This window comes from Xyrauchen texanus, chromosome 13 (assembly GCF_025860055.1).
Source record: "Xyrauchen texanus isolate HMW12.3.18 chromosome 13, RBS_HiC_50CHRs, whole genome shotgun sequence".
Taxonomy (NCBI): domain Eukaryota; kingdom Metazoa; phylum Chordata; class Actinopteri; order Cypriniformes; family Catostomidae; genus Xyrauchen; species Xyrauchen texanus.
The window spans coordinates 33,954,383-33,977,068 of record NC_068288.1 but is presented as its reverse complement, the minus strand read 5'-3'; the positions used below and the strand labels follow the sequence as shown (position 1 = coordinate 33,977,068).

The window sequence follows — 22,686 nt, the reverse complement described above, 5'->3', positions numbered from 1 at the left end:
CGTGCCCCACGAGAGAGATTATAGCGACCACAAGGTGGTTACCCCATGTGAGACTACCATCCCTAGCAACTGGGACAATTTGGTTGCTTGGGAGACCTGGCTGGAGTCACTCAGCACACCCTGGATTCAAACTCGGGACTCCAGGGGTGGTGGTCCCAATTTCTACTTTATTACTGTCCTGACTATACATTGTGATCAATTGAATGACACTTTGGTGAATAAAATTACCAATTTTGTTCCATAAGAGCAAAATCTGTACATTATAAACTTATCCAGTCAGAATTTATTCCTTTACGCTTACAAGAAAAGTGTGACAACTGTTTCACAACTGTTTCACAAATCGCATGCATTATTCAGCACTTAAGTCTGAGCTCCACCTCTCAGGCCTTCAGAATTTCTCAACCGTGCAAATGAATGAACAACTAAAGTCAGATTGTCAGATTCATCAGCCAGTCGGATTGATTTATTTGTTCTTGGTGAGTGTGATCTTTAGGATAAATCCCGGTCGAGGCCTTCTAGCTGGCCTTGAATGACACAATCACTGCATAAGTGATGTAATTTGAAAGAGCGTGAGATCTTGCTTATAACTGTTATAGGCTGTTATAACTGCTGCTATTTAAAAACACGAAATGTTCTGCATGACTGTGTGATTGATTCATTTATTAAACAGGAAAGGAGGACTGATTTTCACTTCAAGTAAATTGGTAAGTGCTTTTTGCATTGTTATAGCAACATCAGGAGTTTTCTAAGTGTAAATTAGACTGCTGGAGCATTCAGTGTCGGATCAAGTTTTGAAAGGTAGTGCTGTTCCATTTAACTTGGAAAAACAGATTTTACACCTTCCCACTAGGAAATGTGCAATGGAATTAACCTTTAAGTCAGAATTACAACTTGTAGGCTCCTGCAGAAATTCTCAACTCTGTTTTCGCCGAGATGCAGGGGCATGATGTCACACAACATTCGGGGAGATATACAAAGTAAGTGATAAACATTCACTTCATTAAGTAAGATCGATAAATGACTTTGTTTACACATTACATGATATTAAAGCTTGTTTAACAAATGCCTGCAGAAACAGGTGTATAAAACATCATAATCTCTTTTGATAATCGTACACCTGAAGCACAAATGCTAGCGCTGCAGCATTGTTTAACAGTTGGTTTGCTAGGAGACATCTCTAATAAGAGTCAAACCTCTGCTAAGTGAACGGGAGCAGTGCAGTTCTGAATATCGGGGAATGGAATTCATTTATGGTTGGAGATATCAAACAGAAATATCCCATATCCAGCTTGAATGAAGCAGCATAACGGTGTACCCTGACGAAACAAAATTTATTGCAAGCAACATTTAAATTGCAAATATTATTAGATCGATTTTTCCAGGTATTATAGACCTCCTTAATAGATTTAGATGAAAAATTATGATTTTTGAATGTCTGTTCGGGAGATGTTCATTTCTCAAAACAGTCTGCAGTTAAAATGAGGCTTGCTTGAGCATTAAGTGTCGTTTCAAGTTCTGGCTTTAGTGCGTGGACGTGTTTTTAAAATGTCAATTATTACTGGTTAGCTGCCAAAGGTTTAGGATGTCTTACTCATTATGAAACTGTGTTTTCTTAATGGCATGAATCACACTGAAGGCCTGGACTTAAAATGCACGGCCCGCCACTGTGTGTGTGTGATATAGATATATATATATATATATATACACACACATATACACTCACCTAAAGGATTATTAGGAACACCATACTAATACTGTATTTGACCCCCTTTCGCCTTCAGAACTGCCTTAATTCTACGTGGCATTGATTCAACAAGGTGCTGAAAGCATTCTTTAGAAAAGTTGGCCCATATTGATAGGATAGCATCTTGCAGTTGATGGAGATTTGTGGGATGCACATCCAGGGCACGAAGCTCCCGTTCCACCACATCCCAAAGATGCTCTATTGGGTTGAGACCTGGTGACTGTGGGGGCCATTTTAGTACAGTGAACTCATTGTCATGTTCAAGAAAAAAATTAGAAATGATTCGAGCTTTGTGACATGGTGCATTATCCTGCTGGATGTAGCCATCAGAGGATGGGTACATGGTGGCCATAAAGGGATGGACATGGTCAGAAACAATGCTCAGGTAGGCCGTGGCATTTAATCGATGCCCAATTGGCACTAAGGGGCCTAAAGTGTGCCAAGAAAACATCCCCCACACCATTACACCACCACCAGCAGCCTGCACAGTGGTAACAAGGCATGATGGATCCATGTTCTCATTCTGTTTATGCCAAATTCTGACTCTACCATCTGAATGTCTCAACAGAAATCAAGACTCATCAGACCAGGCAACATTTTTCCAGTCTTCAACTGTCCAATTTTGGTGAGCTCTTGCTAATTGTAGCCTCTTTTTCCTATTTGTAGTGGAGATGAGTGGTACCCGGTGGGGTCTTCTGCTGTTGTAGCCCATCCGCCTCAAGGTTGTGCGTGTTGTGGCTTCACAAATGCTTTGCTGCATACCTCGGTTGTAACGAGTGGTTATTTCAGGCAAAGTTGCTGTTCTATCAGCTTGAATCAGTCAGCCCATTCTCCTCTGACCTCTAGCATCAACAAGGCATTTTCGCCCACAGGACTGCCGCATACTGGATGTTTTTCCCTTTTCACACCATACTTTGTAAACCCTAGAAATGGTTGTGCGTGAAAATCCCAGTAACTGAGCAGATTGTGAAATACTCAGACCGGCCCGTCTGGCACCAACAACCATGCCACGCTCAAAATTGCTTAAATCACCTTTCTTTCCCATTCTGACATTCAGTTTGGAGTTCAGGAGATTGTCTTGACCAGGACCACACCCCTAAATGCATTGAAGCAACTGCCATGTGATTGGTTGATTAATTAATTGCATTAATGAGAAATTGAACAGGTGTTCCTAATAATCCTTTAGGTGAGTGTATATAAATTCTAAAAGAAGTACATTGTTAACATTTGTTCTGGTGTGTACTGACTTGCAGAACTTGAAGAGAATCTTTTCAAACACAAGAACAGGTCCCGTGCTTCCAAGAATAGTTAGCGGCTGTCCAGCAAACAGAGAGTACACTACTCCAGTCATTGAGGCTCCTAACAGAGACTCAATTGCACTCTGAAACACACAAATATAAAATGTCCTTGCATGACATAACTACAGCGGCAGTGTTATGTATTTCACTTATGCAATTAAATTTATACATTTATTTTTGCATGACAACTCACACATATTACTGAACAGTGCACAATGTAAAAAGTGGTAACCTGCAATTGTTACCTTAAAAAATAATAATAATAATAATATATATATATATATATATATATATATATATATATATATATATATATATATATATATATATATATATATATATATATGGAAACGTTTACCATTTTTTGTTTACTATGTACATTCACTTTGCCTAGTATACCAGTGGTTCTTAACCAGGGGGGCCAATGCCCACTAGGGGGCTTCAGCAAACTTTCAAAGGGGTCACAACATAATTTTTTTTATTTAAAATGGTTAATTAAAATGATCAAAATGTACTACATACAGTATAAACTGACAGTTCCTGAAACTTCTAGAAGTATAACATTTTAAATTATCTTAAAATATAAGTGTTTTAATCTATTGACAATACTAGCTTCTGGGGAAGGAGGTCCTTCCAATATTGTCTTGGACAATAGGGGGCTTTGGAGACAAAATGTTTGAGAACCAGCCAAAAACAAAACTGTGTGTGTTTGTGTGCTTACAACTTGTCCCTCTGTAGCCTCTCCTAGAAGTCCACCAAAGGTAATGACAGGAGACATGCAGGCACAGTAGAGGAAGAGGAATGAAGCTACACACTGCAGATTCAGGCCATCTTTAAAATCACTTAGATAAAATGGAACTTTTCTCTTCACATCCAAAATCAATCCTCCAAAAAGCCTGCAGAGACAGAAAGAGTTGAAGAGAGATTGAGAGAGAGATGAGGGATAGAAACAGGGAAAATCTATAGAAAGCTATGAATATTGATGTCAATTTGTTAACCCCCAAGTTCTTTAGCCCTAAATCACATTAAATATGTTTGTTTGTACACACCTCCCAGTTCTCTGTAGTTCAGGTCCATGGTGTTCCGCATGCTGCTCTTCTTCATCCTGAACAGCTGTTCCATTCGGCACTCCTGGTATCTTTCTTTTCTCCTTTTCCAATCAAAAAATTACAAACATAATTTACAAACCATTCAATCAAATAACAGCCAGTATTTAAATGTTCATTGAAATTGATTTCAATTCAGAGCTCAAAACATTAATTTCTTTGTGTATGTTTGTTTCTATACCTGTGAGGGGACATTCTTAGGAGGTTCGATGCGTATAGAAGGGTCCCACTCTCCTGGAGGCAAAACTGTCACTTGATCCAGAAACTCATCTATCCCCGCAAGTAAATCACTCCTGTCTTTTGCCTTATAAGCAACGTCATGGAAAATCTAACAAATGGAAGTACAGAAATATAATAAAGAATATCTAAAAATGGTTAAATTATGTTTTTGTTTAATTTTTAAATGAACAATATAGAGAGAAAAAATTAGAGAGAAAGCATAGATACCCAATGAGTAGGGGGTGTAAAAATGCATCTGATAATACAAATACAATGCATCAATTAAGGAATTTAATTAAATTACATGTGCAACATTTGTCCAAAATACAATTCTGACAAAAGAAGCTGAAATATATTTCAGGACACTCTTTAAATAAATCAATTTCAGTGAAGATTCTTTTATGGTTAAATAAATGTCCCTGAAATTTATAGCAATTTTTTTAATGTTTTATTTGTAACATCTCATAATTTCTTAATATTCCATTCAAGGCCTAGTTATACATACTGTATGAGATGATGTTGATTTTATTTTATGGGTAAGAGGTAATAAAATCTATATATAATTATTTATTATTCAATCTAATTATTCATAAACTAACAATGTAATTATTCATAAATTATCATTCATAATTATCAACTTAAGTATTTGACATAAGAGGACTCAGTTAGAAAATACCTCATACAAATAAAAATTGCATGATTGGATGGGGCAAATATTGCCCCTTAATTGAAAAGTTACTTTCTGACACTAATTGCATAATTTATTAAGGAATCTTAATCTAATTGAAATGTTGTCATGGGAAATATTTACACCCCTACCGAAGAGATCATGCTATGACTACTGATATTCTGTATTCTGTATTAACCTCATCAGTCATAATGGTTGCCATAGAGCGTCCAATCTCATGATACTGCTGGGATTTTCCATCTGGACCAAGCAAGATGAACAAGAATCTGCAAATTGAAGAATGATTGTGATCATTCAGTCACCGTGGATTTAATATTAGCTCCATTTGCACACTCACAAATAAGACAAACACATTGTGTACCTAGTAGGTATAGGAACTTCAGTGAGACCTGATAGCAGTACAGCAGGAGACAGGCGAACGAAAGCTACAATGGATCTCTCTAGAAAGTCCAGTTCACCAACCAGCACATTGGAAGCCTCTGCTCCAGTGGGGATCTTTTTCATAAAATGTGTATCCACCTATGGAGACAGCAGGTCCACTTTTAAAACAATTAAACTTTATATAATGACAAATACTCAATAGAGCAAATCAGTAGCTTTCTGGAGGTACAATCCCATTAATTTTTTCAACAGAGGAATTGATTTTTAGTGATAACACAATCCTTTCAAAATAGACTAACCATGAGGTTGTTGATATACTTCTGGACAAGGATAGTAGTGTGAGTCAGAGTGAATACGACTTTATTAGTTTAATTGCAGAGTTCTTGTTGAAGTACTACACTACCCATAATCCTGAAGTGAGACTGACCAATCAGAGAAGGCACAGCTACCATGGAAGCGGAAATTGCGGCTAGAGAGTTAAACGGTGATCACTCATTTGCATAAACAATTGTGCATGATGTAATCAAATCATTCTCCCTAATGCTCTCAGTCAACTTTTACACATTTGTGTATATTTTTGATAAACCTTTAATATATGGAATTTTATTCTCATTTTCAATGTTATTGTGTAATTTGCTATAAACCATGATGAGAGGTTTATTCCCTAATAAAAGATGTAAGTTAGTACACACTTGTACCTTTGTGCTTTTTAGATGTTGAAATACTATTATTGATTTAATTAAAATGGTTCAAGGCTCTTTAATTAAATTGTTTTGAAATGGCAATGGAGAAACTGAATGGGGAAATACTTCAGGGCAAATTTGGGCAGTGACTGTTACTCCATAACTCCTCGAACAAAGCTCACATTTAACTGTTTAATCTTTGCCAGTACCTTGTTTTGATGTTATATGTGAACATCCTAATTAGCAAAGGTTGTAGTATGTTGTAATTATTCCAGTCACAAATTCCTGCTGTTCATTTTGGCCAGGATGGCAGTGCCGGGTAAGTAGTAGAGAAAGAATATAATCTGATTGTGGCCGTCTCTGTCACTCTAAATGGCTTATATCTGGCTCATTACAGTTCATATCCTGCCTCCTAATCACTAGCATAGCATTACACAAACAAGTACCTATGAGGTTCACCGGATGGCAGTGTTTTCTGTACATGAGGGTGAGCGTTTGCCCCAGATGTTCTCTGACTGGTAATCAATAAATTGGATGCATCTAGTGAGCAGTCAGAAAACAAACAAAGTAAATAACAGATAAAAAAAAATGTTGGTCTTCAGTCTTTTATTTATCCCTATCTTTCCTATCCTCTTTCAATCTTTCCTTGTTTACACATTCATTTCCCATTTGATTAATTTTTCCGTTTTCTCTGATGGAGGATGCAGGAAATGCTTTGCCTTTAATTGTTGTGTGTTGCTTTCCTCTATTCTGATTGTGTTCATTAGCTTTGTACTTTAAATCTTTGCTGCAAGTTATTTAGGCATTGTCCCTTTAACGGTTTAGTTCACCCAAATTCTATATTCTCTTGTCATCTACTCATCTACTGGTAGGGTTTCCAACAGCCTCGGTTACCATTCACTTTCATTGCTTTATTCTTCCCCATGGTGAATGTTACGTCACAGAGGCTGTCAGTCACTAACATTCTACCCGTGTTCCCCTGAAGTAAGTAATATGGATTTGGAACAACATGTAGGTAAATAGATAACAAGCAAATGGCAAATAAATAACAAATAAATGACAGCGATATGAGCAATCTGGAGTAGATATGCTTCACCATTCCATTTCTCTATTTCACTGATATTCCTTATTTCTTTGCATAACAGTTTCACAGTCCATGTCTATTTCAAGAGAAGCACATCATAATGGGTATCATGTTCTTCATGTTGTGGCTCTAGTACCTTACTAAGATCCATCTGGCCATTATCCTGTGCTGCTCCATTCTTTATATCGGTGTTTGTAGGTGGAGGCTGAGGAGAGGTGGCAGGGCCTGAGAGATGAAGAGAGGGAAAGTTCACATGCAAATATGTTGGCTTAAGCTACACATGAAAATTTAAACATATCACATCTGCAGGGTGACTCACCAGTCTTGTCCATAGAGTGAGGTTCGCTATGTCTCCTGCCAGAATCAGTGAGGGACCTGACCATGGGCAACAGGTTGTTCCGCTTTTTGTCGCTCTGGTGGTGATGTCTCTTCAGAAGTGCCTCACGGACCTTCATTCTCACACTGTCATCCAATTCATGAGAAGCATCCTGATGGTCAAGCACCAGATCTACACACAACCAATTAAACAGATAAATGTGCATGCAAATCAAGGTACATCAGACTGATGCATGGTACAGTGCATTCTGGGGTATAAACAGAAATTGACTGATTTGCAGAAGGCCACAATCTACAAGGTCCTTAAACACAGTATTATATGTCAGAGAAGCTCATTGGTTCACTAATTTAATTAAATGACCAGTGGCAGGCTGTGCATTTAAAGTCTAATCCTTCAGTGTGATTCATGCCATTAAGAAAACAGTTTCACAATGAATAAGACACCCTAAGCCTTTGGGCATCATACATAATGCCACAGCTAACTAGTAATAGATATTGACATTTTAAAAACACATCCACACACGAGAGCCAGAACTTAAAATGACACTTAATGCTCAAACAAGCCTCATTTTAACTGCAGACCATTTTGCGAAATGAACATCTCCCAAACAGACATTCAAAAATCATAATTTTTCAAATGAATCAAACAAGGAGGTCTATAATACCTGGAAAAATCTAATAATATTTGCAATTTAAATGTTGCTTGCAATAAATTTCGTTTCGTCAGGGTACACGGTTATGATGCGTTCCATTCAAGCTGGATGTTGTATATTCCTATTTGATATCTCCAACCATAAATGCATTCCATTCCCCGATATTCAGAACTGCAGTGCTCCGTTCACTTAGCAGAGGTTTGAGATGTCTCCTAGCAACCCAACTGATAAACAGCGTTAGCATTTGTGCTTCAGGTGTACGATTATCAAAAGAGATTATGATGTTTTATACACCCGTTTTTGCAGGCGTTTGTTAAACAAGCTTTAATATCATGTAATGTAGAAATGAAGTCATTTATCGATCTTACTTAATGAAGTGAATGTTTATCACCTACTTTGTATATCTTTTTTTTATAATTTTTTTTATTTATTTTTTTTATTATTGACAAATAATTCAAATGACAGAATTCAGCATACACCAAGAATGCTTCACATGACAAATATCACATGTTCTGAAACAATTTAAACAAAACAAAAAGGAACAACAACAAGAGAGAAAAAAAGGAAAAAAAAAACAACTAAATATTTCTTCCTTTTTCCTTTTGACAAGTTCAATGTTCATAGAATTTGGTAAACATATTGGGGGCATTAATTACAATTTAAAGAATTCCTCCATAAAGTTTAACAACATTTCATTCTTTTTATTTTTAATTAATTTTAATGACTTCCTCAATGATTCAATCTCTATCAAGAATAGGCTACATTTAGGTATGCATTTTGCTAATTTTTGTTTATGGATATAATATTTACCATGCAAAATGTAGAAATTCACCACATATTCATACAATTTGCTTCTGTGTGTGTAAGAACATATAACATCTTTTAGAGATAATTTATAATTCACTTTTCTTGGGGCAAAAAGAAAATGACTAACATCAGACCAAACTTTTTGAGATAAATCAACTTACTTTGTATATCTCCCTGAGTGTTGACATGTTTGTGTGACATCATGCCCCTGCATCTTGGCGAAAACAGAGTTGACAATTTCTGCAGGAGCCTACAAGTTGTAATTCTGACTTTAAGATGCATACCTTTGCACTTTTCCTAGTATGAAGTTGTAAAATCCGACTTTTTGAGTTGAATGGAACAGCAATAATTTACAAAACTTGATCCGACACTGAATGCTCCAGCAGCCTAATTTACACTTAGAAAACTCCTGATATTGCTATAACAATGCAAAAAGCACTTACCAATTTACTTGAAGTGAAAATCAGACCTCCTTTCCTGTTTAATACATTAATCAATCACACGGTCATGCAGAACATCTCGTGTTTTTAAATCCATAAGGATCTCTTTCTCAATGGTGATATGGCAGCAGACTCCTCAGCAAGATCTTGCGCTTTTCGCTCTTGAATTATGTAGGCTACAACACTTAAAGCTTGATTGCGTCATTCAAGACCAGCTAAAAGGCCTCGACCGGGACATATCCTAAAGATCACACCCACCAAGAACAAATGAATCAATCTGATTGGCTGATGAATCTGACAATCTGACTTTAGTTGCTTATTCGCTTTCACTGTTGAGGGATTCTGTGGAACTTCTGAAGGCTTGAGGGGTGGAGCTCAGACACATGCTCTGCGCTGCTTCCGGCATGCAATTTGAGAAACAGTTGTCACACTTTGCTTGTAAGCTGTTTCCAGACTGACAATCAAATTATCTTCCTTTCACCAGCAGATTTTGTTATAGATTTCAGATTTCTTTTCTCCACATAAAATCCCAATATGAATAGATTTATTGTTTCTAAATATAAGTCTCTATGTGTTCTTGAGTGGCTTAAAAAAGGTATTTGGTCAGTTCTTCATTTGATAGATGAAGATGGGAGATTGTTAACTTTTAAAGACTTTTGTGCTAAATATAATTTACAATGTGAATGCAAACATTTTGAGCGTGTCTTAAATGCCATTCCAAAAAGTTTTATAAATCTTGTACAAAACACTTCTTTCAACATACCTGATGGACCTGGTGAACTTCCATCCCTTCTCTTCAATGGTAATGACCTCAGAGCAATGCTTCTCAACAAACTTATCCACTCTTGTTTCAATTCTATATTATATCCGACACTTCTGTATAATAACTGTGTTTTGCAATCAAACAAACTATTAAAAAATTGCGAACACAGTATATTAGCTTTCCAGTGGCTCCTAAAGCTAAGAAAACTCATTTTAAAATATTCAATGGGGTATACCCGTTAAGTGAATTTTTAAGACAACGGTTTAATTTTGAAGAAAATTCCTGTACTTTTTGTCAAATTGACATAGAGACAACTGATCATCTTTTTTTTTTTTTCTTGTTTTTCTTCAAATACTTGAAAATATGTCTTATTGGTTGGAATCAAAGATTCACTCACTGCCCACTTTTGCTAGGAAACATGCTATGTTTGGAATGCTGTTGGACGAGAAAAGAAATGAATTTCTTATTAATGTAATGTTGATACTGGGCAAATTTTTCATTCATAAGTCCAAATGTATGAAAACGAAACCTTATTTTTCTGTATTTAAAAGAGACTTGATTTGTAATTTCTTTCCAGCGTTGGAATGTATTAAAAGTAAAAAGGCCCAGAAATTGGCTGGAATAATAAGAGACCTTGAGTTCTTAAAAGAGGAATAAAGAGACCCCTTTGTATTTGTATCTTTATTTTATATATTTAATATATTTATATTATTTTACCTATAATAATAATACTCATTTACCTGTATTTACCAATGCCATTGTAGATGTATATTCTGTTTTTGTTCTGTTCTTGGTGTTTAATAAAAAATAAAAAAAATAAAATAAATTTATGTAAATTAATTAAGAGTGTAAAGCGATTAAAAATACATAGGCAAAAATGTGATTGCGAATGAAAGGATGAAAATATTAATTTATTTGGCATGTTAGGCCAGCAGAAAAGGCTTTGCTGGACCTGAGAAATCGCCACTGTAAATGACACAACATACCTTACATAAAGTACTGTGGTGGTACAAGGGTACAGTGATGGTATGAGATGGTAAAACCACATAAATGAATGATTACATTATTTATGTTCCATGGTATTTACTGTACCAAAGAACAAAAGGTATTTTTGTGAGGGCCATTCTCATTTATTTAAAATCACCCACAATTCTAACTTCAGCTGAAGCAGCACTGTTAATCTGCATCTCTCATTCCTTTCCTCCTGTCACACTTTACAGTATAATCAATCTCCCTCTCCCTCTCCCTCTCTCTCTGGCATTAATCTGGTTCTAAAGACTGCTGCAACAGTGATCATAACAGACATGCCTCAATGCGACACACAGGCAATGCTGTGAGTTTGTCAGGATTCTTAACACTGCCTGGGGGTACGAGTTTTCCTGTACATACAAATTTAAGGGATTTATTTCATGTACACATATGTGATTTGGGGTGAATTTAAAAAACGTTATTTAAAAAACCCAATGAAATTGTTTGACAGGCACAGTTTTCTTTCCTGTGGTGATGTATTTTTGATGTACAGTGCAGTACAAACTTCCTATTGAAACATGAAGAGTATCGAACATATCGAAGAGTCTGTCCCTTGCCAGTTTACTTCCCATTCATGATCCATGATTTGCTGCTTGCTTTGCATATTAAGGGGAGGGATCTTCTTATTCTAATGAGTATTTGATTGGACAAATATCTGTATAGTACAAATGAGTCATCACTATTTTTGTGTTCTAAAAATAGAAAGACCCTTGAGAACAATCCTAATTTAAACGTTGTCTTCTAATCTTATTATTCCTTCCCTCTCTGTCTTTAAGATGATGTGCTGCTGACAGTCATCCCACCTGTTCCTCAAAGTACTGGTGAGTGTGTGTCTATCACCAACAGGAGAGTGGGAGAGTGTGTAAGTGTGTGAGGTTACCTAATGATGTAGGCAACCTAATTCACAGCAGGACCCACACACACTTGTCACACTGTTATATTATTTCTCACTTGCCAGTGGCATTTGCCAGTGTCAGACTCAGCCTGGTCGTGATCAGAATGTTGAGCCAGATTTTTGTTGATTCATTATATTCCATAGTGCATATTCTTTTTGCACTTGTGATACAGCTAATCCATATAAAACATTTAAAGGTGCAGTATGTAAAGGCACTTTTCCACTGCACGTTACGGTTCGACTCGCCTCGCCTCAACTCTACTCGCTTTATTTTTCTGAGCTTGCATTTCCACTGGTTTAGTGCCCCTCAACGTGGGTGGGATAAAAAGGATGATCGTAATAGTTGCACCTCATCTACTGCCGTGACATCATCTTAAACATGACTCAAACTGACCAAAACAATAACACAACCGCTAGCTGTTAGCTACTAGCTCATTGTGCTGCATAAAGCAGTTGTTGCATGGTGATTTTACACAAGTGTAACAGTTAAATTGGCCTGGTTGTTTCAGAAGCTAGCTTCCAGTAGCTGGTCAACTAAATAAAGTGAAGCTTTCAAGCAGAGTATAGAGTTAACATAACAAAATGTACCATCCTGCATCATGGCTGAGTTCAGGGCAATCTCCCTCCCATTGCTTGCTGGTTTAGTTAGCTTCCATTTGGTCGAACCACTTTCAAGTTTTTTTTAAACTTTTCCCTACACTGTTGGTAGGACCGGTGGTAGCATGTGTGGCCAACAGCTGAGGCACATCCTGAGAGACTTTTAATTTAGCTCATAGCTAATGAGTGGACCGTCTGCGCCTCGTTTATTCACCACGGCGTGGTTTTGTACAGAGCCATATCTTTTTTCACAATTCGAAAGTCACGTGAACAAATTATACTGTTATCGCAGTTGCTCCAGTGAAGGAAATCCAGTGATGCTAGTAGTGATGATTCTGCCTGACCAATCAGTGATCTGCAGGATTTTGACATCACATTTAGTATCAGGTACCAGGTTCTATCCACAGTCGAAAACCCCCAAAAAGCGAGCAGAGTCGGGTTGTACCGTGCAAGCCCCATAAGATTCAGAAACCCTTGTTATTCATGACACCTGTGGCCATTAAGTGAACTGCAGCCAACTACCTGTTGCTCGTACACACACCCCATAGGGCACGTCAATGACATAACATACAAAGAGACAACGTGATTCATCAGCATCATGCTGACAGATGAGGTAGTATAATTAAAATTATGATTGTTTCACCTCCAATTTTGAAACTGTATATTATATTTGTCTCTCCATTGCAGCGCTAAAACAAAGTGTGGATATATGTCTTGCTATGCAAGACAGTAGTTTGAAGTAATCGCTTTTCTTTATTGACTGCATTTATACGATAGCCTATGTCGGCGTTAGCTAGCTTGCCAGCTTTATCAATAGCTGTTAGCTAAATTTGGTGGATGATGACAGTAGCAGTTTATAAAATAGACTGTACATTATAAAAATGTTGTATTGATTTGATTCTGTCACAACTGTCATTTTGATATATTGATGCGCTATTGTTTTATAATAATAGACTGTATATATTTTCTGTATAATCAAGTTACATTACACTAATGAATGGGTCTTTTTGCATTATCTTGAACATTGTCTAGCATTAATTTAATGTGTTATTGAGGTTAACCTTGCTGAATAATTACAGATTAACATTGTTTATGACAGTTACTGTGCAGGCACGTTCAAGTTAGCTAAAATTACACAGATCAGACTTTATTGCACTATATTTCACATGCTTTGCAGTTATGCAAGCTTACCTGTCCAATAAGAAGAATACCAATTCAGGGTCACGTTCCGCTTATCCGGATGGGATTCAGTAGATAAATGTTTTTGTTTGTTTTTTGGCTTACTCTGAGTTTGTGTAGGAGTCGTGTTGTGCTGGATTCCATCTCTAAGATAACATCACCTGTTGCCGCTGTTGAATAGCGGAAGAGAAGCACTGAGGCAAGGCTCTCTGGATTGCGCATAAACGTCAAATCCTTTGGATTTTCCCAGCAAAACCGACCCGCTCCCTTCACATAAAAATAAGTCTACAGGCTTTAATAGGCAACCTAGGAAGTCCGGGAAGGGCTCATTGTTTAAGTTGCATTACAAGCTGTTCACACATTGGCAAAAAAAAAAAGGTGAATATTACATGTTACATATTGCACCTTTAAAGGTGAAATGTGGGATTTTTGTTTTCTTAGATTTCTTCCTTCTATCCCAGTTTTAAAAAAAATCCCTGAAGAGTGTAAAATTTGTGGCTGTCCAGCAAAACATTGCTGTTTGTTTGAGTGCATGTCTGAAACGTCAGCTTCTAGCTCAACCAATGAGATCGCAATGGGACTACCTGTTTGCTACATAATGCAAAAACAACAGCACATGCTATGATATCAGTATGATGTCATCCTACATACTGTATCACCAAATGAGCAAAGGCTTTCTAAAAGTTGGTTTCACTAAAATATTCTTAATAAAGAGTAGAGCCCATTCCCTCTTATCCCTGACTGACCTGCAATTTCTTCGATGCAGCTGGCCTTCATGTCCAACAGGACCGTCCCATTAATGATGCAGCTCCGTAGCTCAAATAGACTGTGGAGAGACAGCGTAGCTACGTACGGTTTACTCCACCTCTCTCCTCCGTCTTCCACATCCTCCTCAAACTTTAGCCATCTGAGACATATAAAAGAAAATACATCTTCAGTATTTTGAACTCATCAATGCTGATGGCACTGACATAAAGGTTTAAATCTTTTGAGATCAAGGGATCCTTGAAGGGAATTTAATTTAAGTGCCTCTTTGATCTGATTATGTGATCTATAAAATGATGCTAAAGCAATTGATCTAAAGTTCAGCAAAATGTCTTGATTTCACACAAAAACTGCCCTGGAACAATAACTGAGAACTGCGTCAGAACACTGTCAGGGTGGGGTTGTTCTGGGGTATGGTGGGGGCGGTTCTAGATGGAAATGCTAAGGGTTAGCTTAAAAGAACCCCTCTTACTTTTAAAAACCCTTCCAAAACTGGCTCCATTCTAAAAGAGTATGTAACACCCACTTTTCATGATCCAATCAATTCCCAATAGCTAATTATTTTTTTCATTGAATGTCCCGTTTCACTTTGAAATATTTCAGATTAAGGAAGTAAATGGGTTGCGAACTGTGTTTTATGTTGACTTTAAGAAACATATGTGTACCTAGCAGTTTCCTTCCACTCTGCATCTTTGCCTTCTTTAACACAGATTTCATCCAGTTCTGTGAAGAGCTCATGTGCCACGTGCTCCTCATCCTCTTCAGTGCCTAGAATAAACTGAACCCTCTGAGATGGTGTGTCTGAAAAAGAAATGGGAGAAGAGGACATTTGTAAACCTCATTTGACAAAAACACTAGCAAGAAAGCATGATGAACCAAAGTTCCCAAAGGAATTCACTGTGTTTGTTATCATAAACATTAGTTCACATTTTTATGTTTTATTAGGCTAAAAGGCACAATACTGAGAGGAAGTCAGTCTACAGTGAGTGAACCACCCTTCCTGTAAGTGAACCTGCATTGTTTGCTTTATTGGCTTCAGCCTGTTGTTCTCACCATTGTCAGAATTTTAAATAGTTTTATTCATATTGATTTTATTAATTTATTAATTGAAAAGTAAAAGAAATGTCCTTAAAATCAAAAATTTAAATTTAAAACTGCAGAACTGCATAGAAATGATAAACATGACATGAGCTAAAAAATGTAACGTGACCATTTAAGTTTCTAAATGTCTACTAAATTTTGATGGATTCATGCTCATCGCAATTAACTGCACAAATAAAAACAAAATTATGGTCAGTACAGTGTTAACCCTCACTGCAAGTGAACCTACATTTTCATAGGTTGGGCAGTATTTTTGTTTTTATTTTTTACCTTGTTTCGTTTTTTTTTAAAGTTTTTTTTTAGGTTTGTTCTATATTTGGTCATATACTGTAGGTCTTGCAACCTGTCCAAATCGGCATCTGGCTTATTTGGCTAGCTTCAATCAAGTGACAGATACATTTACACCAAAATACAGTCTTTTGTCAGGATCCTGCCATATCTGTCTGGTCTTTTCTTGCAATTTAGTGACAGGATCCTGACACCCCTGTTCTATGTTGTCATTTGACATTTTGTGTTTTGGTCTCACCCATGTGTTTGTATGCCCTGCCTGTTTCTATCTCGTTCCCTTGCTCTGCCCCCTTGTTTCCCTGATCATATGCTCATTTGCCCCACATGCCCTCTAGTTATAGGTGATACTACTCTTTTTTTTTTTGCGATCTGATACCAATAATTTACAGTCCAATATCGTCGATATTGTATATATATTGCATGTATACCTATACCAATACAGAAACGTCTATTACATTTTTTTATTTTTTTTTGGTGAATTCCTGGGATAAAATTTGTAATTTTAAATAAAAAATTATTTAGGCACTTTTTGCTATTGACTTTTGTTTTATTAACCCTTATGAAAATTAACCATGGTTTTACTACAGTAAGCATAGATTAACCATTGTATTTAGTTACATGTAATTAGTTATTAGTAATTATGTTCACATTATGGACACTAAAGTATTACTATGGTAAAACCATGGTTAATTGTATCAAAACCATGAAAACAAAACATGGTTCCTACAATAATGATTACTACATTTATAGTAAAACCATGGTTAATTTTCAAAAGGGTATTGTTTATTTCAATCTTCTAACAACTTTTAATTTAAATAAACTGGTAACAAGCATCAAACAAACCCACAGATATATTTAAAACATTTTCCCCTTTGTGTTTGTTTTCTTTTTTCCCCTTTTGAAATATTTTTCTTTTTCTTTTGATGAAATACATTAAATGTTAGATAACAGATAGAATTATGATGAATTTACTATGGGACATCTTTTTAAATAACTGGGGCAGTGTTGATACATTTTTGTCCCTGGTTCTTACCACGTGAAGCTGATGTACTTGTGTTCCCCTCTTCCTGAGTTACACTCCCAGACCTCATCCTTTCTGATCTCCTGCGGTGTTTAGAGCTGTGTGGCCGGTGGTGGCGGTGAGACTGTCTGCCCATAGGCATCCGCACACCCACAAACATTGTCCTGTGACCTGAAACAAAAAAGGTATGTTATGACTATATTGAGCTGTTTGATGTATCACATGATTGTGGGTGTGTTTGCTTATTATACTGACCCTCTAGCTCTTCTTTCTCATAATGTGTATTCATGACAGAGCTAGTGCCACCATGGTCCACCACTACCTCCTCATCAGGCCTCTGCAAGACACACACACACACACACACACACACACACACACACACACACACACACACACACACACACACACACACACACACACAGTAATCAGACTTGAGTTTGGCAGCATTTTAAATTACGGTCTCACACAGGTGATGTGTGTGTATGTGAGGGGAAAGAGAGAATTATTTAAAGGGGGCTGACCTTGAATACGCTGACATGTTCATAGCAGAATATGATTTCTTATCAAGTAAGCTTAAAGGGCTACTACTGTTTTCTCACTGTCATGTTGTTCCAAATCCCTATGAGTATCTTTCTTTCATGGAACACAAAAGGAGACATGAAGGCACATTTAACTTCGCATGGTGAAATTCCATGGGCAATGAAGGTGTGGGCAGATGTTGTGCACATGTGAAACCAGCATAAAACTATTTGCCAAGCACCCTATTTTTAATGCTGCACTTTATACTCTGGGAGAGTGAAGTTAAAAAGAAACTTGCCACTAAAATAATATCCCTGTTCTTTTTCAATATTCAGAGTAGCTGTATATGAAGCACCGCCCACATGAGGTCACTGCCAAACTAAGCATTGGTCAATGCAGTGTATTTGCCTGTCAGAGATTACCAAACTTGAATTCCATGTGAAATTCGCGAGGGAAAATTATTCGCCACCAGAAGTCCATCACGCAAAATTCATGATCGCAAAATTTAGATTTTCCATGATACAGGAATAACATTAATTAATTATTTACTCAAAGAGGCACCTTTAAAATATTACTAGATGAAACAAAAACCTCTCATGAAAAAACACACAAGCATATGGTATTTGGCAATTCACATTTACATATTTAAATTATTATATCGGTTGCTATTGACAAATTTCACACTATGCCGTTAAAGCGGTCAAGACATGAGGAATCAAATTATCCTTGATCTTTTAACAAATAAGAGGTCATTGAACTGTAAAAACAAAGTGTAGGTTTCAGAACCCAAAACATCCTCTTTCCTTTGTAAAAACCAAGCTTCCAAAAGTCTCACTGTGGAAGACTTTTGCATCTCACCATCTCCACAACAAAACAACATACTTAATCACTTCCGTAGCTTCACCCAGCAGCGGTGAGCAGTGAGATTGCAAGGAGACTATTGCATTGAAGTGTAAAAACATTGAGTCACATATAAATAAATACACAATGGAGCAATTAATGTATTAATTTAAACATCTTGCTGGCTTAATTTAAACTTCATTTTCAATTTGACATGTTCAAGTTTCTTAACTGAAATTGCCTTGGTTACTTAAAAGATACGATAGGTTTCTAGAGTTAGGATGCTTTTGTAATACGGCTCTATTTATCTGACTATAAGATCTTTATACCAAACTTCCTGTGATTAAAGGTACCCACTACCCCACTACCTCCAAGCAGTGAGGCCACTGATATTTAATAAGGCTTCTACTGTATTCTTCACTTCTGTGTGTGCTATCCCACAGGGATGTTGCTATCTTTCCATGAGAGTGATGATTCATCAGTGTGTTTGCGCAGCTCTCCTCAGCGGGAACACAATATGTGGTGATCAGCGGACACGAAACGCAGCTCTTGGAGAGACTCTGGGTCTAGACCATTCCCATTCAAGTCATTCAGCAATCAGCCTGGTAGACTTATAGCAATGCCATGGTGTGCTGGAAGAATCATTGTGGGGGAAGCAGTTGCTTATATATCCTTGAATATGATTGACATTTATGTATTTATGTATTTATGTTTGTGTGTTTTGGTTTTGAGTTTAATTAAATATTATTTATGTTGACAAGCCGGTTCTCGCCTCCTCCTTGCCCATCTTAACCCCCTTACATATATATTGCATCAATCTAAACTTTCTTTGTGGTCATTTATTTATTTTAGTCAGTATTGGAGTCATGAAAATGTATTTTATGCTTTTAAAATACTTATATTTTTATTTAATTTACTGCAACATATAACAGTGATTACAAACATTGTTTGTTGATTTACACTACAAAAGAAAAAAGGATTAACAAAAAAGCAAAAGGAAAATGAAAAACAGAAAGGGAGAATACAAATAAAAGACAGATAGTAGAAAAGATTCCACAGCTTCTAGATTTGTCTGACAAAGTAAGTGATCTGATACACAAAGAGAAAGGGGGAAATTTGGAAAGCCATAAGCTGTTGTTATGAGAGAAAGAAGACAGAAGAGATCAACAAAACATTTGTTAAATAAAATGAATAAAACAGTTTCAGTTTTTATAATTGTTATATACATTATTTTCAGCTGTGCCAATCATAGGTGAATTGCTTGATCAAATGAACACTTTGAGCAACATGACCGTGGACCTCCATACTTGCAAATGATGCTATGCACTGTTGTTGCTTGAGGGTTTTCTGCATGTTTGATTGGTGAAGTATTGATTGTCAGTCATAGTGTGGAACAGTACTGAGGTCATGCATTACATAGTGTTACAACAAAAGCGCCAGTAGCTTTCCACTACATTTGAAATCACCTTGTTTCCAAGATACCAAATAATATATAATTATCTTACAGGCTGACCAGAACAGAATTACTCTAGACTGATGAACAATTATAGAAAATGTAGGCTAGTTTCATTTACATTTACGCATTTGGCAGACGCTTTTATCCAAAGCAACTTACAGTGCACTTATTACAGGGACAATCCCCCCGGAGCAACCTGGAGTTAAGTGCCTTGCTCAAGGACACAACAGTGGCATCTTGGTGGTGTTGGGGCTTGAACCCCTGACCTTCTGGTCAGTAACCCTGAGCCTCAACCACTGAGCCACCACTGCCCCATAGTTTCTTAACTCCCCAATCGTTAGACCATCTCTTTAATTTTAAGAACATTTGATCATACTGTATTCTAAGATTTAGGTAATAGTAAATTGTAAAATGGTTGCAATGCTGCATCACAATCTGTTCTCTGGATGAGACGTTAAACCGAGGTCTTGACACTTCGTGGTCATTAAAAATCCCAGGACAATTCTCGAAAAGAGTAGTGGTATAACCCCGGTGTCCTGGCTAAATTCCCCCATTGGCCCTTATCAATCATGGCTTCCTAATAATCCATTCCTTCCGTTAATTGGCTTTTTTACTCCACTCTCTCCTCTCTGCCAATAGCTGGTTTGTGGTGAGCATACTGGTGCACTATGGCTGCTGTCGCACCATTTAGGTGGATGCTGCACACTGGTGGTGGTTGAGGAGATTCCCCTGTTCAATGTGTAAAGCGCTTTGAGTGTAGTGTCAGAAAAGCACCATATAAATGTAACGTTCATAAATTAATTAATTCATTAATTCACAATCATATCTCACTTCTAAATTATCACTATTCTGTTTTGTAACTTTACATGAAATGGATCCATTTCATATATCAAAGCCTCTGCTTGTGAAGCAATCCATTTTCTGGAGAGGGATCTTTCGGGATGAAGATGTACTTAACGTAAACATCCCTACTGTCACTCGTACAAAATGATGAAATTGTTGCATGATTTCAGTTGTTACCAATGAGAAGGTGAAGAACATATGAGAACATTTGTTTGTCATTCAAACAGTTTATCGTTCGAACAGTCCTTTTGTTCTAGACTTCGATCATTCTCTATTTACTGACACAAATCACTTATCCAGTGGGACAGAGAAAATGGAGAGATACTGTAGAGCTGCATGTGAAAGCAAAATAGATAATGTTTTCATCAAGTGCTCAGTTCTCTCCCTTTCATTGTTTTTCCTTCTCTTCCTCTTTCAATCTCTCCTTGTCTTTCTCCCTTTATTTGTCTGTCATGAGCACATACTCTAATTAAAATAATAACAGAACACTTGAGCTGACTAGACTGCTCCTTTGTCACCTAGTTGCTCTGCTTGTGTGAGTGTGAGTGTGTGTGTGTGTGTGTCACTCCCAAAGGGACATTTTCCACTGACAAAATATTACCTTTTCTTACCTTTTCTCATTACCAGGCAACACTTCTGAGTGAGGGTTCTGAGTGTTTTGAAGTTAATTGTATGTTGTTGCTAATGTGCAGCTAGGTGGTTGCTTAATGGCTCAAGTCAAAAGAGACGCCCAAGTCTCCTATTCTACTCCTTAGACATGGTACGATGCCATCCATCAATGTATGTCTAGGGGATTGTTTTTCATCCATTTTATTGTGTGCCACCTATTCCTATTACCTATTTAATTTATTAATATATCACAAATGTTGCAGGAAGAGTAAGACACCACATTTTATGAGCTTAGGATTTTGAAAAATTCCTATCCCTATGTATGTAACAGTAACAGTTATTTGCCCCTTAGCACATACCACTAATAAATGATCTCTGGTTTAGATGGAGGACACCGTGAGTGTGCGTTTGTTTGCACAAGTATCAATTTGACTGGTAAGAATATGTTCCTTTTGCCCTCAAAGGTCACATAAATCATCATCTTGCATTTAATTTGCCCTCTCCCTCTCTATATCTCTCTCTATCACTTGCTCACCAGTAAATTGCTTTGACAGTTATGTTAGTAATCCTGACACAGACCACTGACACATCCGGATGCTGCAGTTTGCCTGAATTGGAATGCAGACACAGCCATGCACAAACCACAAAACCATTTCAACTTTCAGAGAACGCCTTTGAACACTTTTATGTGATTGTTTCAAAGTGAGGGCTAGAGTGCATGTTATTGATTACTGTTCATTTTTCAATAAACCAGTGAAAACATTGAATACATGAGGGACAGATGTCCAAACCCACTGAAGTGTATCTCTCTATGTACTAACAGTATTCAGATTAGGCATAAAGAATTGTGGTGATAGAGAGAAAGAGTTGCAGTGATACCTGTTACATTAGAATGATTAATTCCCCATTCAATGCCATCCAACAGGAGGTCAGAATGATCTTGTAACTGTATCAAATAACATTTCTCAGGATCATACTGGATTGAGAGACAGGATCTGACTAGAAAAAATAATGGATTTGACAAATATACGTTTGAATGAAAATGTCTGTTTCTGAGTAAAGTAATGGACATATTGAGCCAAGAAATGTGTGCAGTTTTTCAGGAAAATATTTCAGGAAAATATTTGTTCACATTCACTGTCTCTGCTGAGTGTCTGAATGGACAATTTTTTTACAAGTCCAGGTTTTGGAATGCGGAAGTAAACGACTGCAGGGTTAACTTCGATAATGGTGAATGAAAGTGCCAAATATAATTCTTACTTACACAATTGCTCAAATATTAAAAGAAAAACGGCACTACAATGTTTCCACAACTTTCTAAATGAATAAAGAGTTAGAGAGC

The 22,686-nt window shown here is 36.9% G+C and overlaps 1 protein-coding gene across 1 annotated transcript in view; it reads right to left on the bottom strand.

The window, feature by feature from the left end:
• LOC127653678 (electroneutral sodium bicarbonate exchanger 1-like) overlaps positions 1-22,686 on the bottom strand; it is a 51,332-nt gene that overhangs the window by 26,864 nt on the left and 1,782 nt on the right. Inside the window, exons 2-13 of the mRNA XM_052140454.1 lie at positions 17,333-17,414; positions 17,090-17,248; positions 15,333-15,468; positions 14,649-14,809; positions 7,523-7,711; positions 7,340-7,428; positions 5,417-5,574; positions 5,234-5,321; positions 4,330-4,476; positions 4,092-4,192; positions 3,764-3,938; positions 2,992-3,125 (exon numbers count right to left, since the gene is read on the bottom strand). Coding sequence (XP_051996414.1) covers positions 2,992-3,125; positions 3,764-3,938; positions 4,092-4,192; positions 4,330-4,476; positions 5,234-5,321; positions 5,417-5,574; positions 7,340-7,428; positions 7,523-7,711; positions 14,649-14,809; positions 15,333-15,468; positions 17,090-17,248; positions 17,333-17,414 — 1,619 coding nt within the window. The remainder of the gene's footprint in view (positions 1-2,991; positions 3,126-3,763; positions 3,939-4,091; positions 4,193-4,329; positions 4,477-5,233; positions 5,322-5,416; positions 5,575-7,339; positions 7,429-7,522; positions 7,712-14,648; positions 14,810-15,332; positions 15,469-17,089; positions 17,249-17,332; positions 17,415-22,686) is intronic.